The sequence below is a fragment of the Lepus europaeus genome, chromosome 7, assembly GCF_033115175.1.
Source record: "Lepus europaeus isolate LE1 chromosome 7, mLepTim1.pri, whole genome shotgun sequence".
Taxonomy (NCBI): Eukaryota; Metazoa; Chordata; class Mammalia; order Lagomorpha; family Leporidae; genus Lepus; species Lepus europaeus.
This window is the reverse complement of record NC_084833.1, coordinates 63,276,469-63,296,350: the sequence shown is the minus strand read 5'-3', so window position 1 is coordinate 63,296,350 and position 19,882 is coordinate 63,276,469. Positions and strand designations below refer to the sequence as shown.

The 19,882-nt window shown below is 44.7% G+C and overlaps 1 protein-coding gene across 2 annotated transcripts in view; it reads left to right on the top strand.

Annotated features, from left to right (window-relative positions):
• RAB6A (RAB6A, member RAS oncogene family) overlaps positions 1-19,882 on the top strand; it is a 73,954-nt gene that overhangs the window by 28,562 nt on the left and 25,510 nt on the right. For both annotated transcript variants that reach the window (XM_062196695.1, XM_062196694.1), the window contains exon 2: positions 12,566-12,624. In XM_062196695.1, the coding sequence (XP_062052679.1) occupies positions 12,566-12,624 (59 nt within the window). The remainder of the gene's footprint in view (positions 1-12,565; positions 12,625-19,882) is intronic.

Genomic DNA, 19,882 nt, shown 5'->3' with positions numbered 1-19,882 from the left:
TGCACCCGCATGGGAGACCAGGAGAAGCACCTGGCTCCTGGCTTCGGGTCAGCCAGATGCGCTGGCCGCAGCGGCCATTGGAGGGTGAACCAACGGCAAAAAGGAAGACCTTTCTCTCTGTCTCTCTCTCACTATCCACTCTGCCTGTCAAAAAACATCCAGTGTTTCATTCCACAAATGTCTCCAACAATCAGGGCTGGACCACTTTGAAGCCAGGAACCAAGAACTCTATTCTGGTTTCCCACATGGGTGTTAGGTACCCAAGTACTTGCTGCCTCCCAGATGTACTAGCAGGAGGCTGGATCAGAAGCAGAGCAGCCTATACTCTGACCAGGCCCTCCAATGTGGGATGCAGGCATTCCAAGAGGCAGCTTAACCTGCTACACCATCTGCCTACTCCGAGGCTTTTCCTTTTTTGCAAGTCACTAATCTTACATTATTTGAATGTAAGTATTCTTGAAGAGATACTAATTAAGAATTACTTTATCACTTGTAGAAATTAATCTCCTAAATTAATATCCTTCCATTTTCTAGCATCCCCAAAATTAATTTTTCTAACTTGTAATAAACACTTCTTTAAAAAAGTTTTTCATTTAATTAATTACCTTTTGTTCCCATATTAGATTTGGGCCTGCAGGGGAGGGAATGTTAGGGGTTAAGCCCTACCTGGGACACTGGTTTGAGTCCCAGATACTCCACTTCTGTTCCCTGTTCCAATTCGCTGTTAATGCACCTGGGAAAGCAGCAGAAGATGGCCCAAGTGCTCAAGTACTTCAGTCCCTGCCACCCACAAGGGAGACCCAAATTGAGTTCCTGGCTCCTCAGCTTAGCTTGGTATGGCTATTGTGGACATTTGGAGAGGGGACCAGCAAATGCAAGATCTTTCTCTATCTCTTTCTGTCTTTCTGTGTCTTTTAAATAAAAGGAAAATAAAAACAAAAAAGTTTTTTTATTTTTAATTATAAAAATAAAATTATAAACTATACAGAATTTACCATTTTAGGCATTCTGAGTGTATGCTTCTGTGGCATTAAGTATATTTTTGTTGTACAACTACCTTCATCTAGAATTATCTTTACTCTTCCAGTGAAATCTTGGATTGTTAAAATATTCATCACTCCCATATATGTTTTTTTAAAGATTTATTTTATGGGCCGGCACTATGGCATAGTAGGTTAAGCATCCATTTGCAGTGCTGGCATCTCGTATAGGCACCAGTTTGAGTTCCAGCTGTTGCCCTTCCAATCTAGTCCCTACTTGTGGCCTGGGAAAGCAATAGAAGATAGCCTGAGTATTTGGGCCACTGCACCCATGTAGGAGACCCAGAGGGCTTCAGTTCGGCCCAGCCCTGACCGTTGTGGCCATTTGGAAAGTGAACTAGCTGATGGAAGACCTTTCTCTTTATCTGTAACTCTGCCTCTCAAGTATTAATTTGAAAGTCATAGTTTTACAGAGAAAGGGAGGGACAGGGTGAGAGAGATAGAGATCTTTGATCCACTGGTTCATTCCCCAAATGGTTGCAGTGACCAGCACTAGATCAGACCTGGCCAGACTGCAGCCAGAATCTTCTTCCATGCCTCTTGGGTGAGTTCATGGGTCCAAGCACTTGGGCCATCACCTGCTAGTTTCCCAGGAGTATTAGCAGGGAGCTAAATAATTAGCAGATCTGAAGTGGAACATCTGGGACTTAAACCGGCACACATATGGGATGCCAGTGATGCCAACAGTGGTCTTAACTGGCTATGCCACATTGCCATCCGTTTCATATGTTTCTATAAAGCTTTATTGAGATATAATTTATATACCATCCAGTTTACCCATAAAGTCAGTAATTCAGTGATTTTTAATATTCAGAGTTCTTTAGCCTCCAAAAGAATCCAAGTCCTTCAATCATCATCCCCCAATTGCCTCATTCTCCTCCAGGCCTATGTAACCACTCCTCTTTTTGTTCTGTGTATTTCTCTATGTTGGACATATCATATAACTAGGATTGTATAACATGTGGTCTTTGTGACTACTTTGACTTGGTGTTTTCTTTTTAAACTTTTTTTAAACTTTGTTTTTATTTATTTGAAAGGCAAAGCAACAGAGAGACAGACAAAGCAAGAGAGATCTTCCCTGATTGTGTACTCCCCAAATGCCTGCAACAACCAGCGCTGGGCCAGGCTGAAGCCAGGAACCCAGAATTCCATCCAATAAAATGTGATAAATCCATGTGATGGAATATTATTTAGCAATGAAAAGGAATGAAGCACTGATATATATCACAAAGGAAATGAGCCTGGTAAACAGTACACCAGGGCAGGCATCGTGGTGCAACAGATTAAACCATTACTTGGGATGCCTGCATCCTATATTGGGGTGACTGGTGTTGAGTCCCGCCTCTGCTTTCCTTCCTGCTAAATGTGTACTCTGGGAAGCAGCAGGTGAGAGCCCAGGTATTTGGGTCACTGATCCCACATGGGAGTACAGATAGAATTCCTGCAGCCTTGGCTATTGTAAGCATTTGTTGAGTAACCAATAGATGGGGGATTTCTATCCGTCTCTCTGCCTTTCAAATAAAAATAAACTTTTTCAAAATTAAAAATAAGTAAAATATTGTCAGTGGATCTGTAACTTTTTTTTTTTAAGATTGATTTATTTGAACGACAGTTAAAAGAGGGAGAGACAGAGGTAGAAATCTTCCCACTTGGGCCATCTTCCACTGCCAGAGATTCATGTCCTGGCTGCTCCTCTTCTGATCCAGCCCTCCTGGGAAAGCAGCAGAAGATAGCCCAAGTCTATACCCACTTGGGAGATCCAGAGGCTCCTGGGTTCAGACTTTACACATTGTGCCACAGTACGCCTTAGTAAGCTGTTTTTAAGTATTTCCATAAAATACATTAACATGGGTCTTGGATCTTAGTGACAAACTCCTACAGTTAAGGAGGGTATGACCTATAATTTTAGATTTTCTTTGATCAGTGAAGAGCATATTTTAAAAGGTTGGGGCAAGGCAGTAGGTTTGGGCACTGTGGCATAGTAGGTTAATCCTCCAGATGCGGTGCTGGCATCCCATATGGGCACCGGTTCTAGTCCCGGCGGCTCCTCTTCCAATCCACCTCTTTGCTGTAGCCTGGGAAAGCAGTAAAAGATGCTTGGGCCCCTGCACCTGTGTGGGAGACCTGGAAGAAGCACCTGGCTTTGGATCTGCACAGCTCCGGCTGTTGTAGCTATTTGGGTAGTGAACCAGTAGGTGGAAGACCCTTCTGTCTGCCTCTCCCTCTCACTGTCTGTAAATCTACCTCTCAAATAGATAAATAAAATCTTTTTAAAAATAAAAAAAGAAATGTTGGGGCAATAAGAAAATAGAGCTGATAGATTTCTCTGAAATCATCTTTTCCTATGATATCAGTGAGAAAATTGCCATTGTTCAGATTAAATGTGAAGCATGAAACTCATCCTGGTGATACTTTTTTTTTCCCTACCAAAGTAAAAGTACTTCCTAAACAGAGAAGAATAAGATTTCTTCAAAGATTTTATTTATTTATTTGAGAGGTGGAGTTGGACAGTGAGAGGGAGACAGAGAGAAAGGTCTTCCATCTGTTGGTTTACTCCACAAATGGCTGCAATGGCTGGAGCTACGCCAATCTGAAGCCAGGAGCCAGGAACTTCTTCTGGGTCTCCCACGCAGGTGCAGGAGCCCAAGAACTTGGGTCATATTCTGTTTTCCCAGGCCATAGCAGTGAGGTGGATGGGAAGAGGAGCAGCTGGGACCAGAACCGATGCCCATATGGGATGCTGGTGCCGCAGGTGGAGGATTAAGCTATTGTACCATTGTGCTGGCCCCAAATTTCTACCTCACCAGTTTTTGGAAAGGTTAAGGATTAGTATGGAAGTATATATTGCCAAAAACTTCTGTATTTACCACAGTATTCAGAGATGTTTAGGAATAAACTGTCATAATCTCATTTTGACAAAATTATTTAGCTACAAATGTTTTAAAATTTTCTTACAATATCCTTGAGGTGCTAATGTGGAAGAAAATAAAACTGTTCTCTGTCCCTTTTGGAAGGGGATGAGGTAAGGAAATTGAATTCTGGTTTCAGGGATAGAGATTTTTATCTATCTCAGAGGGATAGACCTAGTGATTTTTATCTATTTCTGGGCTCCATTCTGTTTCACTGATCTGTCTATAAGCCAGTGGCCTCACTGTCTGTATTCCCGTAGTTTATGATCAGTTTTGAGGTTTTGAAGATTTGTTTGTTATTTTCAAATATATTTGACTTGTAGGTTCTTTGCATTCCATATAAACTTTTTTTTTTTTTTTTTTTGACAGGCAGAGTGGATAGTGAGAGAGAGAGACAGAGAGAAAAGTCTTCCTTTTTGCCGTTGGTTCACCCTCCAATGGCCGCTGCAGATGGCGCATCTCGCTGATCCGAAGCCAGGAGCCAGGTGCTTCTCCTGGTCTCCCATGCAGGTGCAGGACCCAAGGACTTGGGCCATCCTCCACTGCCTTCCCGGGCCATAGCAGAGAGCTGACCTGGAAGAGGAGCAACCAGGATAGAATCCAGCGCCCCAACCAGGACTAGAACCTGGTGTGCCGGCGCCGCAAGGCAGAGGATTAGCCTGTTAAGCCACGGCGCCAGCCATAAACTTTTTTTTTTTTTTTTTTTAAAGATTTCTTTATTGGGGCTGGTTCTGTGGTGCACTGCGTTAAGCTGCCACGTACAGCACCAGCATCCCATATTGGTGCTGGTTCTATATCATGGCTATTCCACTTCCTTTTTTTTTTTTTTTTCCTTTAAAGATTTTCATTTATTTATTTATTTGACAGGTAGAGTTACAGTGAGAGAGAGAGAGAGACAGAGAGAAAGGTCTTACTTCCGTTGGTTCACTTCCCAAATGGCCACTATGGCCAGCGCTGTGCTGATCTGGAGCCAGGAGCCTCTTCCTGGTCTCCCATGCAGGTGCAGAGACCCAAGGACATGGGCCATCCTCTACTGCTTTCCCAGTCCATTCTGTTGGATGACCTGAGCAGCCCTTTGGACCAAGCAGGACAGTCTTTCCAAGGCCACTGTTGCACACCATAAGACAGATAGCAAGAGGAAATACCCAGATCCTCCTTGATGCCCATATGCCAGCTTAGAAGAAGCTACAGAAAACAGAACTCCATCTATAATCCCAAAGAAGAATTTTGGGTATTCCCTCTTGAGGGGGGAATGTTACGGAGGAAGTCAGATATGAGCTTATGTGTGTGTGACAAAAGCCTAAAGAAAAGACATCTATGTCCAGCATATGCATCTCAAAGTCATCCCGATAACATTTCAGGGGCAGCCCAGTGTTTGCATCCTGCCCTGCCCCCTCCTACCTGATAACCTGCCAGGTGGGGGTCCCCGCCCCTTCTGCCTGATAACCTCCCAGCTGCAGCCCAGTATCTGCATTTCAAATGCCCTCCCTGCCCTTCCTCTAATGGGGGACTTGGGGGGTGGTGCCAGCCAGACTTCTCAGTCTGATAACTTCAGGGATTAAACTCAGGAGTTTTTCTATTTACACCCAAAAAGTCCTTTGTTCCAAGAGGAGCAGAGGCGGGAGGGCAAGGCCCATCCCCTTAAAAACCCCCAGCCTCAACCGGACTGCACGCTCAGCCCTCTGCCTCTGTGCTGAGCTGCCTGCCTGGCCTGGTCAGGTGTATTCTCCACTCTACCATGTAACCTCACTCTCCCCCAGTCTGAGCGACTGGGCACTTCCTCTGAGGTTCTGTCTGGAGAGGTGCCCATCTGTTCTTATGGATGTCCCTACTCTAATAAACCTTGCTATTTTACTTTCCACTACAAAAAAAAAAAAAAAAAAAAAAATCCAGACAGCTGGATCGGAAGTTGAGTAGCTGGAACTCAGACTGGCACCCATATGGGATGCTGGCTCACCTGCTACACCATAGCGCAAGCCCCTGGAATAAATCTTTAAAATAAGATTTATTTATTTATTTATATGAAAAGTAGAGTATTAGAAAGAGAGAGAAATGATCTTCTATCCATATTTGTTCCCTAAATGGCTGCAATGGCCTTTAGCTAGTTCAGGCTGAAATCAGGAATTTGAACAACTTCTGGGTCTTCCATGTGGGTGATAGGGGCCCAAACACTTCAGCCATCTTCTGCTTTCCCCAGGTGTGTTAACAGGGAATTGGAATGAAGTGGAGCAGCAGTGACTAGAACTGGGACTTTGACAGGGGTCTTCCTCCATATAAACTTTGGACTCAGTTTGTCAATCTCTTGTTTCATTTATTTATTTTTTTTAGATTTCTTTATTTATTTGGAAGTCAGAGTTACAGCGAGAGAAATTGAGTGAGAGCGAGCGTACACGAGAGCTTCCATCCACTAGTTCACTCCCCAACTGCAACTGGTTGGGTCTGGACCAGGCTGAAGCCAGGAACCAAGAGCTTTTTCTGGGTCTCTCATGTGGGTGGGAAGGATCCACGCACTTGGGCCATCCTGCGCTGCTTTCCCAGGCACATTAGCAGGGAGCCAGATTGGAAGTTGAACAACCAGGACTTGAACCGGTACCCAGATAAGATTCCAGCATGGCAGGTGGTGGCTTAACCACTACATCACAACACCAGCCATTTCAATCTCTTATTTTAAGAAAAGTTACTGAGGAACAGGCATTTATCTGAGTAACTAAGATGCTTGCATCCCATATTTTATGTATTTTAATATTCTTACAGAGTTTAAATTTGTTTTTTTATTGGAACTGGTATGGTTTCAGCTGGTTAATCTGCTTGTTTTGATGCCAGGCCTGTTGGTGTGCTGGTTCAAGTCCCTGCTGCTCTGTTTCCCATCCAGCATCCTGTTAATTTGCCAGGGAAAGCATTGGAAGATGGATCAAAATACTTGGGCCCCTGCCACCCACATGGGGGAGACTGGGAGGGAGTTCCTGGTTCCAGGCCAAAACCTGTCCTGTAGCTGGCTGTTTTAGCCATTTGGGGAATGAACCAGTAGATAGAAGATTTCTTTTTATTTGTTTCTCCTTTGTTTGTCGCTCTGCCTTTCAAATAAATAAATAATTCAAAAGATTTTTTTCTTGTATTTAGTATTGCTTTAAGTATTTAGAAATTTCATTGATTTTTGTATATCGACCTTGTATACTAAAACACGAATAATAGGTTCTAGTAGATTTTTAATTTTCTTAGGTTTCTTTTACATAAGCAAGTGTGTCATCTATAAGTGAAAACAGTGTCATTTTGTGTGCCTTTTTTTTTTTTTTTCTCTTATCAACATTGTGCTGAGACAACAATGCTGAATAGAAGTGGCAATATTGACCATCCTTGCCTTTTTCCCTTAGGAAAAAAGCGTTTGGTGTTTCACTCTAAGGGTTTGATGTTAGCTGTAGGTTCAAAGTAGATACCCTTTACCAAATTGATCAAGTTTTCTTCTGTTTTGGCCTGCTAGTTAGCTCAGAATTTTCATCATGATTTTATGTTGAATTTTGCTAAATAGTTATCTGGATTATGTCAATTGCTTGATTTTTATATGGTTAAACTAGCCTTTTATCCCTCTGATAATCAACAATTTACAGTGGTTCTATGTACTGGTTTTTTGACATTACACTGGTATGGATGTGATAGTACTCTGTAGAAGCCATATTTTGAATTTTGACTTTTAATCTTTTCCTGGGCTAATGATAGGTGGTAACATACTCTCACTGTGCTGGGCAGCAGCAGGCCACAACTCCCAGGCAGTGAACAACTGATATTGCTAATCTATGATGTTTAGTAGATTACGTATATTAAATGATTTTGAATTAGGCCATTCTCATCTTTTTTAAATTTTTTAAAGATTTATTTATTTGAAAGGCAGAGTTACAGACAAGCAGAGGTAGGGAGAGGTTGTCCATCTGCTGATTCACTCCCCAAAATGGCCACAACAGCTGGAGCTGGGCTGATCCAAAGCCAGGAGCCAGGAGCTTTTTCCAGGTCTCTCACACAAGCACAGGGGCCCAAGGACTTGGGCCATCTTCTGCTTTCCTGGGCCATAGCAGAGAGCTGGATCAGAAGTGGAGCAGCTGGGACTCCATATGGGATGCTGGCACTGCAGGAAGCGGCCTTACCCACCATACCCAGAGAGAGAGGTTTTTAATCTGCTGGTTCACTCTCCAAATGGTTGCAATGGTTGATTTTGGGCCAGGCTGAAGCCAGGAGCCTGGAACTCCATCTGGGACTCTCAGATGGATAACAGAGGCGCAAGTACTTGAACTGTTTGCTGCTGCTTTTCACAGGTGTAGTAGCAGGGATTTTAATTGGAATGCAGCAGCAGGGACTTGAACCAGTGCTCATATGGGATGCTGATGAGCAGCTTAACCTGCTGTGCCACAGTGCCAACCCTAGAGTGTGGGGTTTTTAAAATTTTTTTTTTTTTTTTTTTTTTTTTAAGATTTACTTATTTATTTGAAAGAGTTATAGAGAGAAGGAGAGACAGAATCTTTCATCCTCTGGTTCACTTCCCAGATGGCCACAATGGGCAGGCCTGGGTCAGGCCAAAGCCAGGAGCTTCTTCCAAGTCTCCCATATGGGTAGCAGGGGTCCAGGCACTTGGTCCATCATCTTCCACTGCTTTTCCCAGGCCATTAGCAGGGAGCTGGATCAAAAGTGGAGTGGCTGGGACTTGAACCGGTGCTCATGGGACGCTGGCATTGCAGGCGGCTGCTTTACCTGGTACGCCACAATGCTGGCCCTTAAAGTGTGTTCTTTTTTTTTTTTTTTTTACAGGCAGAGTGGACAGTGAGAGAGAGAGAGAGAGAGAAAGGTCTTCCTTTGCCGTTGGTTCACCCTCCAATGGCTGCCGCGGCCGGCGCACCGCGCTGATCCAATGGCAGGAGCCAGGTGCTTCTCCTGGTCTCCCATGGGGTGCAGGGCCCAAGTACTTGGGCCATCCTCCACTGCACTGCCAGGCCACAGCAGAGAGCTGGCTTGGAAGAGGGGCAACCGGGACAGAATCCGGTGCCCCGACTGGGACTAGAACCCGGTGTGCCGGCGCCGCAAGGCGGAGGATTAGCCTATTGAGCCGCGGCGCTGGCTTAAAGTGTGTTCTTAAGACAGCAAATAATTGTGTCTTATTTCTTCATTCAGTCCATCTCGATCATTTAATTGGGATTTTAAGTCCTCTTTTTTATGTATTTCCACAAATTAATATGGCAGGTTTTAGTATCTCATTTTGTCAATTAGTTTTGTCTCATTTAGTTTTTGTTCTTCATTTTGATTCCTCTATTGACTTTTTAAGATAAATTAATAATTCTAAATTTATTTGAAAGGCAGAGTAACAAGAGAAGAGGGAGAGAGGCAGAGAGAGGTTTTCCATTGATTAGTTCACTCCACAAATGCCTAAAATAGCCAGGGCTGTTCCAGGCCAAAGCCAAAAACTGGGAATTTGAAATGAATTTCACGCATAGGTGATAGGGACCCAACTGCTTGAGGCATCACCTGCTGCCTTAGCTAATATGCATTAGCAGAAAGCTGGATTCAGAGTGGAGTGGGAACTCAAACCCAGGCACTCTGATACGGGATATGGATGTCTTTTTTTTTTAAAGACTTATTTATTTATTTGGAAGTCAGAGTCACAAAGAGAGAAGGAGAGGCAGAGAGAGAGAGGTGTCTTCCATCCACTGGTTCACTCCCCAGTTGGCCGAAACGGAGCCAGGAGCTTCTTTTGGGTTTCCCATGTGGGTGCAGGTGCCCAAGGACTTGGGCTTTCTTCTGTTGCTTTCCCAGGCAATGAGCAGGGAGCGGGATTGGAAGTGGAGCAGCCAGGACTCTAACTGGCATCCCTATGGGATGCTGGCACTGCAGGCAGCAGCTTTACCAGCTACAGCGTCCCCTGTCTCAAGCAGATCTTAACCACCGTGGCTCTGAGGCCAGCATCGTGGCATAGTGATGCTGCCTACAATGTTGGCATCCCATATGGGCACCTGTTAGAGTCCCAGCTGTTCCTCTTTTGAATCACTGTATGTAACACCTACTCCCCTTTGTTGACTTTTAAGATTTTTTTTTTTGCATTTTTTAATGATTATACTAGGGCTTACAATATGCCTCATTAACCTCAAATTCCTACTGTTCTATTCATATGAATTATAGAAACCTTGACCTAGTGTAGTTATATACATCTCTCCCTATCCTTTGTATTATAGTTGTGATTTATTACATCTGTATTATAAACTTCGTAACATTACTGTTTTACTTCAACACAGTTGTGTGTCTTAAATTAGAAGAAATATGATCTTTATTTACCATTTATGGTCACTATATGATGTCGGTTGCCTTAGCCATAAGAAGGACTTTAAGTTTTTGTGTAGTATAGTCTCCTGACAAGGAATTCTCATTTTTGTTTAACTGCAAGAATTTTTATTTAACCTTTACTTTTGAAAGATAATTTCATGGGAGAAAGTATTTTGGGATTAAAAAGCTTCTTTATTCTGAGAAATGTCATTAAAAATGTTAATCCAGGGGCAGGTGTTTGGCACAGCAGTTAAGACATTGCTTATGGTGCCTTTTGGTTCATTCTCCAACTGGCCAGCAGGGTTGGGGCTGGGCCATGCTGAAGCCAGGAGCCAGGGACTCCATCAGTTTCCCACATGGCTGTCTGGGACCCAAGTACTAGGCCGTCTTCTGCTGCTGCTTTTCCAGGCTCATTAGCAGGGAGCTGGTTTGAAAGCAGAGCAGCTGGGACCTGAACCCACCCTCCTATTTGTGAGTGCAGGCTTTGGCTTAACCTGCTTTGCCCCAAGGCTAGCCCCTCCTGGCTTCTCTCTGCCTAAAAGAAAAAGAAAAAATCTGGAATGCAGCAGACCACTGCCCAAATGCCTGGACCTTGCCACCACATAGGAGATCCTGGCTTTGGCTTAACCCAATCCTGACTGTTGCTGCTATTTGGTGGGTGAACCCAGCAGATGGAAGATCTCTTTTTCCCTCTGTATATTAACTCTGACTTTGAAATAAATGTCTTTAAAAGAATTTTAAGGGGTCAGTGCTGTGACACAGCAGGTTAAGAGGTTAAGTCATGGCCTTCAGCCATCAGTGCTGGCATCTCCCCCCCTTTTTTCTTTTTTAAAAAATACTTATTTGAAAGGCAGAGTTACAGATGGTGATGTGAGAGAGAGAGAGAATGAGTGAGAGAGAGAGATCTATTGGTTCACTCCCCAAATGGTTGCAGTGGCTGGAGCTGGGTCTATCCGAAGCTCGGAGCCAGGAGTTTCTTCTGGATCTCCCATGTGGATGCAAAAGCACTTGGGATCCTATATGGTTTATGAGCCCTGGCTGTTCCACTTCTGATCCAGCTCTCTGCTAATGCACGTGGGAAAGCAGCAGAGGATGGCCCAAGTCCTTGGGCCCCTGCCACCCACATGGCTTTGGACTGGCTCAGCTCCTGCTGTTGTGGCCATTTAGGAAGTGAACCAGTAGATGGAACGTTCTCCTTCTCCCTCTCCAAGTTTCAAAACAGCTTTTCATGTCACATCTTTCTCTTTTTGTTTTTAAAGGTTTATTTATTTATTTGAAAGTCAGAGTTACACAGAGAGGAGAGGCAGAGAGAAGAGAGAGAGAGAGAGGTCTTCCATCCACTGGTTCACTCCCCAATTGGCCTCAATGGCCAGAGATGCGCTGATCAGGAGCCAGGAGCTTCTTCCAGGTCTCCCACGCGGGTGCAGGGGCCTAAGGACTTGGGCCATCTTCTACTGCTTTCCCAGGCCATAGCAGAGAGCTGGATCAGAAGTGGAGCAGCCTGATCTCGAACTGGCGCCCATGTGGGATGCCGGCGCTTCAGGCCAGGGCGTTAACCCGCTGTGCCACAGCGCCGTCCCCTCTTTCTCGCTCTTGAGCACTCATATTTGTCTTGGGACTCTTTTGTCTGTCTACTTTCAGTGTTAGTATGTTGATTCATTAAATGAAGTGGACTTGAACCTCCAGTTCTTTTTGTTAGGGTGCAAGTATATACCTGCTTGGCCTGTTGTAAATTATGAAATTAAAAAAAATTATTATTTACTTGAAAGTCAGAGTTACACAGAGAGAGGAGAGGCAGAGAGAGAGAGAGAGAGAGGTCTTTAATCTGCTGGTTCACTCTCTGATTGGCCACAATGGCTGGAGCTGTGCCGATCCGAAGCCAGGAGCCAGGAGCTTCTTCCAGGTCTCCCACATGGGTACTTTGGCCATCTTCTACTGCTTTCCCAGGCCATAGCAGAGAGCTGGATTGGAAGTGGAACAGCCGGCGCCCATATAGGATGCTGGCATTGCAGGCTGCAGCTTTATCTGCTATGCCACAGTGCTGGCCCAATTAGGAATGTTAAGGTCATTGTCCTTCATCCTCTTTTCTTCTTTTTCTCAACTTTTCATGCTCTTTAGCTGTTTGTTGTTTTTTTGTTTTTATTTTTTAGTTTGGAGAAGTTGTCTGTTGTCATAGGAGGTCATATTGACAAACTTTGGGGCTATATGGTTTTTAATTATTAGTAGTAGAACTGTTACAGATATTTTCCATTCTTTGTAGAATTTTCTGAGAACCCTATATAATGTGTTCACTGAACAAATTTTTTTTTTTCATTTCAGTTGGAAAGACATCCTTGATCACCAGATTCATGTATGACAGTTTTGACAACACCTATCAGGTATTTTGTTTTTGTCAATATATTAGTTACCTATTTTGTATTACAAGTAATATTGAAGGTATTTTTAAAAAATTCATTCATTTATATGCAGTCATGATATAAAAAGTACTTTTTATAATTTTTAAAATGATATATAAACAAACCAGTAGATGGAAGTGACATTATTTCAGGCTCAAGATCATACAGCCTAGGCATTAGAAATGACTGTGTAATACATTTGATGCCAAATGTGCGTGATTATAATTGGAAGGTTGTTCATGGGAGTATTCAGAGAGGGTCATTAATGGGCTGGTAGGAATTTTTTTAATTGAATCTGTATGACCAATTGCTAAAAAAAACTATTTTATTTGAAAGGCAGAAGAGAGAGGGAGGGAGGGAGGAAGGGAGGAGAGAGGTAGGGGTTGGGGCTGGGGGTGGGATGTACCTGCTAGTTCACTCTCCAGATGCCTGCAACAGTCAGGGCTGGGATAGGACAAAGCCAGGAGCCAAGAATTCCATCTGGGTCTCCCACATGGGTGGCAGGAACCCAAGTACTTGGGCCTTCAGCTATTCCCTCCCAGGTACATTAGTAGGTAGCTGAATTAAAAGCTGATGTGGGACTTGGAATCCAAGTACTTGGGCCTTCAGCTATTCCCTCCCAGGTACATTAGTAGGTAGCTGAATTAAAAGCTGATGTGGGGCTGGCGCTGTGGCACAACAGGCTAATCCTCCGCCTTGCGGCGCCGGCACACTGGGTTCTAGTCCCGGTCGGGGCACCGATCCTGTCCCGGTTGCCCCTCTTCCAGGCCAGCTCTCTGCTGTGGCCAGGGAGTGCAGTGGAGGATGGCCCAAGTGCTTGGGCTCTGCACCCCATGGGAGACCAGGAGAAGCACCTGGCTCCTGCCATCGGAACAGCACGGTGCGCTGGCCGCAGCGTGCTACCACGGCAGCCATTGGAGGGTGAACCAACGGCAAAAGGAAGACCTTTCTCTCTGTCTCTCTCTCACTGTCCACTCTGCCTGTCAAAAAAAAAAAAAAAAAAAAAAAAAAAAAAAAAAAAGGCGGAATTACTGAGAGAGAGAGAGACAGACAGAGAAATACCTTTTTAAAAAAAATTAGAGGCAGAGGCAGAGAGAGAGTCTTCTATTTGCTGGATCATTCCCCAAATGGCTGCAGTGGTCAGGGCTGGACCAGACTGAAGTCAGAAGTGAGGAGCTTCTTCCAGGCTCCCACATAGATGCAGGATCTCAAGTATTTGGGCCGTATCCTCTGTTGCTTCCTCAGGAGCATTAGCAGGGATCTGAATAGGAAGTGGAACAGCCAGGAAACAAAGCAGTGCCCACGTGGGATTCCAGTGTTGCCGGCGGCAGCTTTACCTGATATACCACGGTGCCAGCCCTGAATCACTTTTTTTTTAATAATGTATTTTTTAAAAAGACTTATTTATTTGAAAGGCAGAGTGTGAGAGAGAGAGGTCTTCCGCCCACTGATTCACTCCCCAAAAGGCCATACGGCTGGAGCTGGGCCAATCTGAAGCCAGGAGCTTCGTCTGGATCTTCCATTCAGGCACAGGAGCCCAAGGACTTGGACCATCTTCTACTGCTTTCCCAGGCCATAACAGAGAGCGGGATCAGAAGTGGAGCAGCCGGGACTCGAACTGGTGCTCATATGGGATGCCAGTGTTGCAGGTGGTAGCTTTACTGCGCTATGCCGCAGCACCAGCCCCCTGAATCACTTTTTTTAAAAAAAAATTATGTATTTATTTGAAAGTCAGAGTTACACAGGGAGAGAAGGAGAGGCCGAGAGAGAGGGAGAGATAGGAGAGAGAGGTCTTCCACGCTGGTTCACTCCCCAAATTGGCTGCAATGGCTGGAGCTGAGCCATTCCAAAGCCAGAAACTGAGAGCCTCCCCCAGGTCTTCCCATGTGGGTGCAGGAGCACAAGGGCTTGGGCCATCTTCCACTAGCCTCCCAGGACAAAGTAGAGAGCTGGATAGGAAGTGGAGCAGCTGGGTCTTGAACTGGCACCCATATGGGATGCTGGCACCCAAGGCAGTGGCTTTACCCACTACGCCACAGCGCCGGCCCCGTGAATCACTTATTAAGTATGTATTTTTCCATGTTTGGAAATGTGTTTTATTTAAAGAATATAACTTCCTTCCCCTCCCCTCCGCTCCCCTCTCCTCCCCTCTCCTTTTCTTTTTTTTTTTCTCTTCTCTCTTATTTGAAAGGCAAGCACACAGTGCACAAATCCGCTTCTATCCACAAGTTCCATTCCCCAAATTCCAACAACAAATGGGGCTAGGTCAGACCGAAGCCAGGTACCCAGAACTCAATCCAGGTCTTCAGTGTAGATAGCAGAGACAGAAGTATTGTCACCTGCTACCTTCCAGGGTGGGCATTCGCAGGAAGCTGGGATTGGGAGTAGAGCAAGATTTGTGCTTCTGTATGAGATGAGGAGATTCCCCAGCGGCATCTTGATCACCCTAGTCAAATAAATGTTCACCCTAGGAATATGCCTTTTGAATGGAATTTTTCTGCTTGAAAAACTAAAAATTTGTGGATTTCCTTTCTAGGACACTTGTTTTTTGTTTTTTTTTTTTTTTTTTTTTAGACTTTTTTTTTTTTAAGATTTGTTTATTTGGAAGTCAGAGTTGTACAGAAAGAGGAGAGAGAGAGAGAGGTCTTCCATTTGCTGGTTCACTCTCCAGTTGGCCGCAGTGGCCAGAGGTGTGCTGAGATCAGAAGCCAGGAGCTTCTTCGGGTCTCCCACATGGTCGCAGGGGCCCAAGACTTTGGCTATCTTCTACTGCTTTCCCAGGCCATAGCAGAGAGCTGGATTGGAAGAGGAGCAGCTGGGACTAGAACCGGCGCCCATATGGGATGCCGGTGCCACAGGCGGCAGCTTTACCTGCTATGCCACAGCGCCGGCCTCTCTAGAACATTTGTATAATGAGAGTTGAAAAGACCCTTATTTACATCTTAGTTATACCCTTTAGTAATTGGGTAGTTTGACCAGTTATCTTTTCAGCCTTTTATTTTTGACAGGCAGAGTGGACAGTGAGAGAGAGAGACAGAGAGAAAGGTCTTCCTTCTGTTGGTTCACCCCCCAGTGGCCACTGCGACCGGCGTGCTGCTGCCAGCGCACCGCGCTGATCCAAAGGCAGGAGCCAAGTGCTTTTCCTGGTCTCGCATGCGGGTGCAGGGCCCAAGGATTTGGGCCATCCTCCTCTGCACTCCCGGGCCACAGCAGAGAGCTTGACTGAAAGAGGGGCAACCGGGACAGAATCTGGCGCCCTGACCGGGACTAGAATCCGGTGTGCCGGCGCCACAAGGCGGAGGATTAGCCTATTGAGCCACGGCGCCGGCCTTCAGCCTATGTTTTTAATAAAGGTTTTATTTATTTGTTGAAGAGGCAGACTTAGAGAGGGAGAGAGACAGAAGTCTTGCATTTGCTGGTTCACTCACCAAATGGCTACAACTGTCAGAGCTGAGCTGATCTGAAGCCAGGAGCCAGCAGCTTCTTCCAGGTCTTCCACTCAGGTACAGAGGCCCAAGCACTTGGGCCATCTTCCATTGCTTTCCCAGGCTGTTAGCAGGGAGCTGGATTGGAAGTGGAGCAGCCGGGAGTTGAGCATGCACCTGTATAGGATGCCAGAACTGTAGTCAGAGGCTTAGCCAGTACACCACAGCACTAGCCCCCAGCCTATATTTTTATATCTGTGAAGTAAAAACTATAATCCCTATGTATAGTGACTCCTGACCTTCTGGAAAAAGAGATCTATTCCTTTGATTATTATCATTATTTACCATTTATTAAAACTGATTTTTTTCTTTGAAGATTTTACCACTGTTTCATAGTGTGGTTTCATAATATTCCTCTTTATTCTAATCTAAAGCACTTCAGGCAACTGTAATATTCACAAAGAAGATCAACTAGCCTCCTTTACTAACTTTTTATTTTTAAAGATTTACCTATTAGGGCCAGTGCTGTGGCACAGGGAGTTAATGCCCTGGCCTGAAACGCTGGCATCCCATATGGGCGCCGGTTCGAGACCCGGCTACTCCACTTCTGATCCAGGTCTCTGCTGTGGCCTGAGAAAACAGTGGAAGATGGCCCAAGTCCTCGGGCCCCTGCACCTACGTGGGAGACCCTGAGGAAGCTCCTGGCTCCTGGCAGAGTTTTTTCAGCACAGTTCCAGCCGGCTGGTGCGGTCAATTGGGGAATGAACCATTGGATGGAAGACCTCTCTCTCTCTGCCTCCCACCTCTCTGTGTAACTCTGCCTTTTATTTTGAAAGGCAGAGTTACACAGAGAGGCGGGGGGGAAGAGAGAGAGAGAGAGAGTTTACTAAAGTAAACTTTATGATACCTGATAGTGAAGGAGAGTAACTTCTCCCTTTTCTTCCTTTAAAAAGAGCAAACTACTGAGGCCAGTGTTGTAGTGTAGCAGGTAAAACTGCTGCCTGCTTGCAGTGCCTGCATCCCATATGGGTGCCAGTTCAAGTCCTAGTTCCTCCACTTCCATTCTAGCTCCTTGCTAATGCACCTGGGAAAGGAGCAGAGAAGGGCCCAAGTGTTTGGACCCTTGCACCTGCGTGGGATATTGATCCCGCCTTTGGATCAGTACAGCTCCATCCATTACAGCCATTTGGGGAAGTGAACCAGTGGATGGAAAACCTCTCTCTCTCCCTGTCTCCCTCTCTCTGTAATGCTGCCTCTCAAATAAATAAATCTCTAAAACAAAAACAAAAACAAATTATGACCTGTCAATACTGTAGCGCAACAAACATTATCATGCTGTGAATATTTTTCCTTTTCTTTCCTTTCTTTCTTTCTTTTTTTTTTGGACAGGCAGAGTGGACAGTGAGAGAGAGAGAGACAGAGAGAAAGGTCTTCCTTTCCATTGGTTCACCCCCCAAATGGCTGCTACGGCCAGCGCATTTCACTGATCCGAAGCCAGGAGCCAGGTGCTTCCCCCAGGTCTCCCATGTAGGTGCAGGACCCAAGCACTTGCTTGGGCCATCCTCCACTGCCTTCCCGGGCCACAGCAGAGAGAGAGCTGGACTGGAAGAGGAGCAACCAGGACAGAATCCGGCGCCCCAACCGGGACTAGAACCCGGGGTGCCAGCGCCGCAGGTGGAGGATTAGCCAAGTGAGCTGCGGCGCCAGCCCTAAAATAAAATCTTAATAATTATGTACAACTAGTTTGGACAGAAGCACCAAGGCGATTCAATCAGGAAAGGATAGTGCTTTCCACAAATGATGCTAGAACAATTCACACCCACATGTGAACATATTAATTTTATCTTTACCTTGTGCTATATATTAACTCAAAGTAGGTAATCCTGAATGTCAGCGTTAAAGCTGTGAATGTTTAGAAAGCTTTTAGGAAACAGTCTTCATGATCTTGCGTTAGGAAAAATTTCTCTCCCATCACAACATAAGTTTCGTAAAAGAAAATTAAAATTACAAATTTAATAAAATTTGAGTACTTTTAAAGGACTCTTATGAAAATAAAAACAGTATATGAATTTTGAAAAATCATCAAAAAGAGAAGGCCACAAATGAGAAACTCATTTTCACTATTGATGATTGCTAGTATTATCAACTCCTTACCCTAAAATTGGGGAAATAAAAGAAGTATCTATCCTGCCTATTCCTGTGCAAATTGTACTTTAGGGTAACAAAGAACTTTGTTTAGTATTTTCTGTATAGAAGAATGCCATCTAGTAATTGCAGCAAGAATGATAGAGATAGAAAATTACCGTTTTGTAACTGTAATGAAATAATTCAGATAACTATTATCAGTGCATGTTAAGCCAATCAGATGAAAAGTGAATGAGAAATTGGGAATTTGCTGGATCCCAAGGCATTAATTTTCCCTTAGATAATCAGTGAAAAACAGAACATTACAATAGAAGAATCATACTATCATTGACCAAACTCACTGATGAGTGTAGGTCACACTAATAGTGGAAGTTGGTTGGCTATTAACGTGATACAGTATGAAATACCCAGCACTACCTCTAAACCTAGAGTATGTTCAGTCTAAATCTTACCAAGCCTTATAAGTAACTATAAAAAATACAAATGAGGGTCCGGGGCTGTGGGTTAGTGGGTAAAGCCACCACCTCCAGTGCTGGCATCCCATATGGGTGCCAATTTGAGTCCCAGCTGCTCCACTTCTGATCCACCTCTCTGCAATGGCCTAGGAAAGCAGTAGAAAATGGCCCAAGTCCTTGGGTCCCCGCACCCACATGGAAGACCTGGAAGAAGTTCCTCTCTCCTGGCTTCAGATCCGCCCAGCTCCCGCTGGTGCAGCTATTTGGGGAATGGATCAGCAGATGGAACACCTCTCTCTCTCTTTCTCTGCCTTTCAAATAAATACATAAATCTTTTTTAAAAAAATACACATTCTTGAAGAAAAAACAGACACCACAAGGAAGTAAGAAGACAGTTTCAGGGGTCAGCACGGTGGCATAATGGGTAGAGCCACCACCTGCAGTGCCAGTATCTAATATGGGTGCCAGTTCGAGTCCTGCTGCTCCATTGCGATCCTCCTGTCTGCTATGGCCTGGGAAAGTAGTGAAAGATGGCCCAAGTCTGTCTGGCCCAGACCTGGCTGTTGCAGACATTTGCACCCACGTTGGAGACCCTGGGGAAACTGCTGGCTCCTGGCTTTGGACTGGCGCAGCTCTGGCCATTGCAGCCATCTGGGGAGTAAAGCAGTAGATGGAAGACTGACTCATTCACTCACACACTTTCTCTCTCCCTTTCTCTCTTTCTTTCTCTCTCTGCCTCTCTTCCTCTTTGCCTTTCAAATAAATAAATAAATCTTTAAAAATAACAAAAAGAAGACAATTTCAGAATGTGGATCACTGTATAGAACAGTTGACCTATCTGTTCAAGTCATTTACATGGGGAAAAGTAGGTCAGTATATAGTTCACAATTAAAAGATTCTAATTGAAAAATAGATAACTACAATTTGTGGATCTTGTTTTATTAAAAATAACAAAGTTGGTAGTTGAACAAAGACAACATTAAAGGACTTAAAGGGAGACTTAGACTCCAAAACCTAACATTTTTTAACAAATGTATTTATATACTTGAAAGGCAGAGTTACAGAGAGAGGGTGAGACAGAGAAAGGATCTTCCGTATATGGTTCACTCTGCAAATGTCTGCAATAGCCAGGTCTGGGCCAGACAGAAGCCGGGAATCAGGAGCAGGAGCTTCATCCCCGTATCTTATGTGGCTGGCCAGGCCCAAGTACTTGGG